Source organism: Artemia franciscana, chromosome 9, assembly GCF_032884065.1.
Source record: "Artemia franciscana chromosome 9, ASM3288406v1, whole genome shotgun sequence".
Lineage (NCBI taxonomy): Eukaryota > Metazoa > Arthropoda > Branchiopoda > Anostraca > Artemiidae > Artemia > Artemia franciscana.
The window spans coordinates 36,890,239-36,900,318 of record NC_088871.1 but is presented as its reverse complement, the minus strand read 5'-3'; the positions used below and the strand labels follow the sequence as shown (position 1 = coordinate 36,900,318).

The 10,080-nt window shown below is 34.9% G+C and overlaps 1 protein-coding gene across 1 annotated transcript; it reads left to right on the top strand.

The window, feature by feature from the left end:
* The first annotated feature begins 4,172 nt into the window (after positions 1-4,172).
* On the top strand, positions 4,173-9,849 carry LOC136031362 (transcription initiation factor IIB-like). Its single transcript, XM_065710863.1, has one exon. It carries the CDS (start codon positions 6,221-6,223, stop codon positions 7,154-7,156), a length of 936 nt encoding a protein of 311 aa, XP_065566935.1. The 5' UTR covers positions 4,173-6,220; the 3' UTR covers positions 7,157-9,849.
* Positions 9,850-10,080: the final 231 nt, after the last annotated feature.

Below are 10,080 nucleotides of genomic sequence, written 5' to 3'. Positions count from 1 at the left end.
GTATTCGGCTCATGAAGAAAAGAAGGACAGAGATCGATTAATATAGCGTTATTTGGCGTCTGGTATTCTAAGGTCTCTGGGTAGGATTCGTTTTGAAGTTTCTGGTTCTTGTTAATGAGGCCGCTTTCATTTGTGTGTGCACATATTCATCTTGTTTGATTTGTTTTCCTTATTTTCTCTTTTTGTGTGTCTCACATCGTCTTTTGTATCTTTATTTTTAATGCTTTTTTTATATTTCAGTATCTGTCCGTTGAACCTTCTCTTTTTTAATCTACTAATCACAAGTTAAATCTATGCATGGATGTTGTTAAAGGGTGTGTTTGCCATACCTTGTAATTTTTCATTTCTTATGCATAAGAGATTTCCAAGAAAAACGCACTTGTTATCTTGACTGCTGAATATCTAAAAAAAAAAAACTTAGTTTTAATGGGACTTTTTTTAATAGTATTGGTTAGGCCTGAACAGAAACCCAAAAGTAATGTTTAGGAGGGCTTTTCAGGTGCCTCACAAATCATGAACGAACATTCTTTTTCTTATTGAACATTTGGGTTCTACGTAAACAATGAAAGTTCTTTTGTCAAGGAAAATGTATTCATAAAAATGAACCTGAGTAAAAAAAAAAATTAAACTAAATAAAAATTACAGTTGCCTGCAACTTTCCATTGTATTTCCACTGTATGTAGCACTTTTATAGAGATAACTGTAGAACAAATTTTCAATGTATATAATTTTTTGAAGGCAATACAAATACCCAACATTTTATAGAGGGGTTTCAATCAAAATTTTGGACACACTACCGACGCCCTGAAAAGACGTAGTCTTTAATATATTGTTCCAACGGTCCTTCAAATCCCAGTGAGGAAATATGTCTACAAATTTTCTGAAAAAGCGTATTTGTTTTAGAAAAACAGCCTGAGCCAAAGTATAATGCCAGTCATTAAAATCTTTGTTGGGCCACGGTATCCTGATCTCAATCGGCAATACTATTTCATAAACAAAAAACCCTATTTCGTTTCACATTAGTAGACATCTTTATTTCACAAACAATGTATGGTATTGAATCATATATAAAATGGTGTGAAAGAATGTATGGTATAGAATGACGTGAAAAAATGGTATGTATTTCATTTCATAGCAGTAGGAACCTCTATTTCATTAAGAATATACGGTATCGAATGATGTGAAAGAATGGTATGAATTTTATTTCATATCAGTAGGTATTTCTATTTCATTTCACATTCAAAGGTACCTCTTATTTTAAAACTTGTTCATTGAAGTTTAATTTCTTTTGTCGTTGAGAATATGGGTAAGTAGTGGCTTCAAGCTTTGACTTTAAAATTCGATATTGCAAAAGTTGCTGTAGTATATTCAGTGCTGGCAAAGGCATAAACACAACAGGCATCGAAGGCATAAGCTGGCAAAGGCATCACCAACTCGCTGCGTGAGAATTAAAGATTAAGGGTGATTGAGGGAGACAAATAAAGTCAGAAATATAAAAACTCAAACAAATCGAAATTCAAAAGTTAGTAGTTGTCAAATCGACACAAAAGATATCATTTTTTAGTCCTTTCTCGAGTTTCTTGAGTTAATCCAGCCCCTCAAATCGAGTTTTAATGATATGTGATAAGTATCTAAAAGCCTCCTTCTGATCCAATATGTGTCCAGAGTCATCTATATATTCCAGCTTTACATCTGGCTTATATCCAGCCTTATCTTTAAATTCTGAAACAGGGCCACCATATCTTTCACGCCTAGAATATTTATCATCTTCAATATTTTTATCTTCATTTGTATAAAATTTTGTTAAATTGGCATTTCTGTTTCATTTCATATCCAAGGGTACCTTTTATCTCATGAACAATGTATGATATAGAATGATATGATATTTTAGCTTATTTTTCAGTTTTTTCCTTTTTTTAGTTTTTTTTTATTTTTTATTTTTTTTTAGTTTTTTACCTTTTTTTAGTTTTTTTAGTTTTTTTAGTTTTTTAGCTTTTTTACTTTTTTTATTAGTTTTTAGTTTTTTTTTGTAGTTTTTGCCTTTTTTTAGTTTTTTCAGTTTTTTTTTTAGTTTTTTATTGGTTTTTACCTTTATTTTAGCTTATTTTTCAGTTTTTTTCCTTTTTTTTAGTTTTTTTTAGTTTTTAGTTTTTTTAGTTTTTTACCTTTTTTTAGTTTTTTTAGTTTTTTTAGTTTTTTAGCTTTTTTATTTTTTTTATTAGTTTTTAGTTTTTTTTTGTAGTTTTTGCCTTTTTTTTAGTTTTTTTAGTTTTTTAGCTTTTTTATTAGTTTTTAGTATTTTTTGTAGTTTTTGCCTTTTTTTTAGTTTTTTTTAGTTTTTTAGCTTTTTTATTTTTTTTATTAGTTTTTAGTTTTTTTTGTAGTTTTTGCCTTTTTTTTAGTTTTTTCAGTTTTGACGTCACCTGATCCAGTTTTTTCAGGTGACGTCACCTGATCCACACATCCACAGACAGACAGACAACTTATTTTTATATATATAGATAGATAGATAGATATATATATATATATATATATATATATATATATATATATATATATATATATATATATATATATATATATATACTTAGAGTATGTGTTAAGAAATGTATTTTTAATTCTTGCAATATGTGTTTAATAAAGATTTGTTTTCGTTGATTTAAGAAATTCAGTGTATTGTGTTTGAGATGAACTAACATTGTCAATTAAACTTTTGTCTAATCATCGTTTGTATTTCACCTTTGTTTTATGGGAAGCATGTGGTTATGAGACGTGATTTGTAATATGTGAGGGATATTCATTTAGTATGCGTTTCAAGTTCAGAACAATTTATATACCCCAAATATTATATGTAGCAAGATGGACAAGTGCCTATAAGTAAAAAACCAAGTGGGTACTATTAATTTTTTCACCTTCGGGCGTTCATATGGAAGGGGCTGTAGAAACTTCAGCAGAGAATCATTTGATTGGAATTTTTGCCATTTTTAAGGGCCAAAGTGATTGAAGGGCAACAAGCCCCTCCCTCCTGAATCAAATTTTTGAGATAGTCATCTTGTCTAGTATAGTTGAAAGATCCAGTAACTATGGGTCTGGGGATGACACCCTTCCCTCCTAAGCCTTGGGGGCAAGGGTTGTAAGTTGTACAATTGGCCCATTGTTTACATATAATATATGTTATTGGGAAAGAAATACGTGTTTATCCTTTTTCGTACAAATGCCAAGGGCATTCAAAGGAAGCTTTCAGGGGATGTGACGTTGAGGGTTGTTGAACTAAATCAAGACCCTATGCGCATGTGGGTTGTCAAAAGGGCGTGTGTCAGGAATGACTTGGAGCATTAAGTTGTAACTTTCAGGGAATGATGATCAATTGACCAAAATATGCCTAATATACACAACAATATGTGCACGCTGTTACCACTACCACCACTGTTACTACTGCTACAACTACAATTCCTATTGTGGCTACTACTACAGCTGAGGATATTAAGGTGAAAATTCAAGAAAATGTTGAGGGGGAAGTTTAACTAAATCAAAACACATTCTGTGCATGCAGATTGTCAAAAAGGGCGTATCTCAGGAATGACTTAGGGCATTAAGATGGAATTTTCGGGTAATGGTGAGGGAGATGATCATTTGACGAAAAGGCCATGCGTGCACGCTTCTACTACTACTAAATTAGAGCACTAAGTTCATATCGGGTGGCACATCAGCAACATCTTAGGAACGGCTTATTAGCGTCGTCAGAGTGTTAAATTGAAACTCCCAGCGCATGATGAGGGGGATGTTACACAGACCAAAAGGCAATATGTGCATACTACTACTGTTATTTATTACTATTAATGCAACTATTATGAGTTCTAGTAAGGCTAACGGAATTAAGGTAAACGCATCAGGGAAAGCTGAGCTAAATAAAAACACACTCTGTGCATACAGATTGTCAAAAAGGTGTATCTCAGGATTGGCTGGATGGTATTAAGTTGGAACTCTCAGGGAATGGTCAATTGACGCAAAAGCAATTTGTGCACGCATTATTACTTATATTGTAACTAAGGCTAAGGTTATTAAGAGGAAAATTTCAGGAAATGTTGAAGGGAAATTGAATTAAATTAAAACATACCATGTGTATATAGGTTGTCAAATGAGCTTATCAGTAGTATATTGAGAACGGCTTAGAATATTAAATTGAAACTTCCAGGGCTGGATGAAAGTGATGTTCATCTGACCAAAAGGCAACGTATGCATGCTACTACTGCTGACACCAATTATTATTAATGCTATTGCTACTACTATTATCACTGGTACTTTTACTGTTAAAGCGAAGCGTATTAAGGTGAAATTTCAGGGGACGTTGAACTAAATCAAAACACACTGTGTGCATGCAGGTTGTCAAAAGGACTTATTAGCAATGCCCCTGGAACTGTTTAGGGTATTAGGTTGAAACTTTCTGCTTGTGTTTAGGGGAGTATTAAAAAAGGAAAAGGTACTACATGCACACTTTTTCTAATGTTACTACTACAACATTTGCTACTGCTGATACCAACGGTATTAACGTGAAGCTTTTGGGGAATGATTAGGAGGATGTTAAACTAAATAAAAACATACTATGAGAATGCAAATTGTCAAAAGGGTATAGCGGCAATATCTATTGAACGGCTTTGAGTATTAAGTACTGCTGCTAGGTTACTGCCACTGGTGAGGCTTATGGTGTTAAGGTGAAACTTTCGGGAAATGGCTTGGGTGAGCTTCAACCAAATAAAAACACTATATGCATGGAGGTTGTCAAAAGGGTAGGCTATGTAAGCAATATCTTAAGAATGATTAGAATATTAAGTTTAAGCTATCAGGACATGATGAACTAATCACAGAGCCCTAAGTAGATGTTACCATTATTAATACTATTAGTACTGCTACAATTACTACTTTGAAGGAGGTATCAAGGTAAAACTTTCAGAGAATGTTTAGATGAATGATAAACTAATCAAATCCACTATTTGCATTCTGGTTGCCCAAAGGACGTATGAGTAGTTTCTCAGGAATAGCTTAGAGGGTTAAGTTGAAACTTTCAGGGCGTGTTGAGAGGAAGTTTGAACTAACCAAAAGGCACTCTATACATACTGCTGCGGCTTCTACTACTCTTACGACTATTGCTACAGAGACTAAGGGCACGAAGATTAAATTTTCAGGGACATCTTGGACTAAAAACACATTCTGTGCATGTAGGTTTTCAAAGGGCCGTATTAGCAATAATCCATATCATAATTTAACTCTTATCAGCCATTTAACTGTGCATACTACTACTATAAGTAGTGGTGTACTACTACTGCTCTTGCTATTAGTACTACAGTTACTAACTTACTTAATCCTCATGCCGGGGTGGCATTGAGCGCGTCGTCAGGCCTATATAGATACACACATATTTTAACAAATGAACTAACAACATTTTGATACAATCCTATTAAGGGAGGGGAGATTAATGCCAAGTTTGCTTCTCACTCATTTGGACTATCTTTCTTGGCTTTTTCTATAATTAGCCATTTTATTTTATTATAATTTTTATATAATTAGCAATTCGAACCCTAATAAGGGTGGGGGGGATTAATGCCAAGCTTGCTTCTCACTCAATTGGACTATCTGTCTTAGCTTTTTCTACAACGAGCCAAGGCTTGATACCCACAACTATTCCATTTTAAAATCATTTTCAATTTTTCCATTCATTTCACTATTCCATTTAATTCTACGTAGGATGGTCAGTAGCGAGAGTGTGTTCATCTTACAGCAGAATTCCAGCCTGGTCCAGAAATTTTCGAAGACTCGTTCCACCGGAACTTGGGCCTTCTCCTTGGACGATTTAAGCCGCTACTGATTGGCTAAGAGTCATGGAGAATCTGATCCTATGTGTCATCAGACAGCCGCAGAAAATATCTGAACCAACGTCCGCTGGTCAGTCTGGACAGAAAAGAGTGACCTCGCAAGTGGCTAATGCTAACAAGTATGTCTATCAGATTCTTTCAGTTCTCCGGAGCCTCTTGGATTAAATTGTTCTAACACGGTGTTCGAAAGCTGCAGTGGCTGCAGTATATGTATGATGATTTAAATGACGTCATACTATAAACTTATGTATTATCACGATTACGTCATTTGTCATGACGTTATTAATCAATATAAAAGGATGTGTCCGCTTATGACGCCTCAGTATGAAAAGTAAAAAACTATTGAAATAATGGATAAGCTAATTCAATCCAACAGTGTTAAATGTCCTTATCACCCACAAGCCGATTTGATTGAAGATTCTCACGCAGGTGATAGCTTGTGCTCAGAATGTGCGCTGGTGGTAGGTGAAAGGACTATTGATGTTGGGAGTGAATGGAGAAGTTTTAGTAATGAGAAAAGCAGTGCAGATCCATCTCGTGTTGGTGGTCCGGAGAATCTTCTTTTTGAAGGCCATGGCCTGTCCACAATGATTGGCCCTGCTGGTCCCAGCTCGTTTGGTAAATTAGATTATGCAAAATATTATATCAGCCAGATGAGTAGCTCCGATCGAGCTTTGAAGACCGCTCAAAAGAGCCTTGAGGAAATGGCTGATAAACTCCATTTACCAAGAACTACTGTGGATGAAGCTGGGAGCCTTTTTAAAAGGTTTCATGGTGGAAAATCATTAAAAGGAAGGTCCAATAATGCTATTGCTTCGGCTTGTTTATACATTGCCTTTCGACAACAAGGGAACCCACGGACTTTTAAAGAATTATGTGCTGTTTCAAGCGTTAGTATAAAAGATATTAAACGAGAGTTTAAGCGGATTGTAAGCAATCTATCGATCACTCTTAATTTGAATACTCCCGGGGACTTTATAGCACGGTTTTGTAACAGCCTTGGTTTGCCCTACTCGGTTCAGATATCTGCTCATCATATTGCAGAAAAAGCTATGGAGTTAGATATTGTGCCAGGACGATCACCGATATCTGTTGCTGCAGCTGCTATTTACATGGCGTCTCAGGCATCTAATAATCCATGCTCTCGGAAGGTCATTGGTGATGTTGTTGGTACCACTGAGGCTACAATCCAACAGACTTATCGACTTATGATGACATCGGCTCCGTTTCTATTTCCTAAAAGCTTCAAATTTTCAGTTCCAATTAAATGCTTCTCCCAAAGCTAAGCTACAGAAACAAATTTATGTTTCAAACTTATTTCATAGTTAGACTTCAGCTTGTTTTGGGTTCTTAGAAAAAAAAACATTTTCAAATACTGTTGTAACTTCAAATGGTAATAAATTGTTGACTTTAAAAACAATCTACCTCTAGGTAAGTTTTTCATACTGATATGTCTTTTCATACTGAAAATGTTTCAAAGATACTTGATTATTGAAGAAAATTCAGTGACCAAGAAATTACATCTTTCCTGGCTAAATTTAAAAGAATTATCGGAGTGCTTCATGATAACTCATTTGGATATACTGTTTACTGGATAGATAGTTGATAACTTGGATTTTTAGGTTATTAGGGGGGGGGGGCTCTTCAAACACCCCCCTTGCCAGTAAGTCTCTTTGATATCGCTTTATATGAATCGGGTGATTTTGCTTTTGCTAAATTCACGGGGTATCCTCCATCATCCGTCAGAATTATAGACTCCGTGATATCAGGCGGTTGGAAATTTTTGGTATATTGTCATGGGTCTCAAGATGAGCAGACGTTAGCGGAGATTAACCTACTTAATTTTGAGTCAAATTAAAATGAAGCCTCAAAGAAAACAGCGAAAAATGCTAAAAAAAATTTGTTAAACTGAATTTAATGCCCGATATCTATTTTGAAAAATTTGAGAAGACAAAAAATATTGGGCGTATATTTCCATGGGTTCAAAAATTGTAGACGCTCATAGAAGAAGTGCTGCTAGTAAGACTAATGAAGTGCACGATTATCGATGACGAAAATTGAAATTGCTTGCACCAAGGCTAAGTTGAGGAGAAGGACATTGAGAAAGAGGTGCAAACTCGCTTAGCTACTATTGAAGAAAAAGAAATTCTCGGATGAAAATATCGTTTCGTAAGTCTATCAACCTGTTATTATAGAATATACCCCAAAATTTGCTGAAATAGAAAATCAACTGGAGTCTATGAAAAGCCACTTTGAATCTCTTGATGATAGAATATTTCGGATTGAGCGATGATTTCACTTGTTGGATTGAGGGTAAGATAGAAACTATTACGATAAACAAGACAATTTTGTTTTGGCTGATATACCAGTCTCCTGGTGCTGTTCCTGATGAGTTCTTTTATAATTTTGAATGTTTTATGTCACGAATAAGAGCGAGTAATTTAGATTGTATGTATGTGGCTGATTTTAATTTTAAACGATTAAATATTAATGGGATGAATCTTGATTTTTAATTTGATCGTTTTGTCTAATTATTTTCCAAAAGATGGAATAACTGATCCAGCTGGAATAACGGATAATTAAGCAACTTTAATGAATATTTTTTGATTGTGCAACACTGCAAGTCTAATTTCTTAATATAATTCCTAGACACGCAGATGGAAGCGTGTGAATGCTTATATAAAGAGTTTAACAACCATTAGTTCTTTCGTTAAAATAATTTGTTAAGCAACATGCACGTCTGTGACTAATTAAACCTAATAACAAATCTATTCCTTATGATGTTAATGAATATATATATCCCATGTCCCATTGTCTGTGCATATAAATAGATTGTCAGGTTTACCGACTCTTGAACATGCAACATATAATTGTCCATGGGAAAAACAATCCGTATTCAGATCTATACGTCATTATTCTAGTGATTGCCCATGAGTTTTGTTGATGGTGATTGCTAACCAAACATTCCCTGCGTCCCCGTCGTCATTTGTATACCCCCCCTGTGCCCCCCAGCGTCCCCGTTGTAGTTTTGTCCCTGTGTCCTGGTCGTCATTTAAATTCCCTGTGTCCTGGTCGTCATTTGTGTACCGGTGTCCCAGTCTGTAATTTTTCTTTGAGTGTCCCGGTCGTCATTTATATTCCCTGTGTCCTGGTCGTCATTTGTGTCCCGGTGTCCCGGTCTGTAATTTATCTATGAGTGTCCCGGTCGTCATTTATATTCCCTGTGTCCCGGTCGTCATTTTTGTCCCGGTTGTCCATGGGAAAAACAATTCGTATTCAGATCTATACCTCATTATTCTAATGATTGCCCTTGAGCTTTCTTGATGGTGATTGCTTATCGAACATTCCCTGTGTCCTGGTCGCCATTTATATATCCCCCCTGTGCCCCCCAGTGTCCCAGTTGTAGCTCTGTCCCTGTGTCCCGGTCGTCATTTATATTCCCTGTGTCCCTGTGTCCCGGTTGTCATTTATGTCCCGGTGTCCCGGTCACTAATTTCGTCAGTCTACAACCATGAAGTCTACAAACTTCATGACGGCATAATTCTCAATCCTTACAATGACGTCAGTCGACACACAGACATGACGTCATTCAACACACACACACAAAAACAAACAACTTATTTGTATATAGATACTAGCTGTTGGGGTGGCGCTTTGCGCCCCCCAAGCTCCCCCCCATGCGTAAGTCGTTAAGCGCCATATTATTTACGCGCCATTGTAGTTGTGTCCCTGTGTCCCACCCGTGAATATAGATCGATATATATATATGTTTTTAACTACGTAAAACTTGCGAATATACATCATTCTTTGCTGTCCCATTGTCTAAGCATATAAATAGAATGTCGGGTTTACCGACTCTTGAACATACAATATATAATTGTCCATGAGAAAAACAATCCGTATTCAGATCTATACCTCATTATTCTAATGATTGCCCTTGAGCTTTGTTGATAGTGATTAGTTGTGTCCCTGTGTCCCACCTGTGAATATATATATATATATATATATATATATATATATATATATATATATATATATATATATATATATATATATATATATATATATATATATATATATATATATATATATATATATATATATATATATATATATATATATATACATATATATATATATATATATATATATATATATATCTTATATATATAAAAATAAGTTGTCTGTCTGTCTGTGGATGTGTGGATCA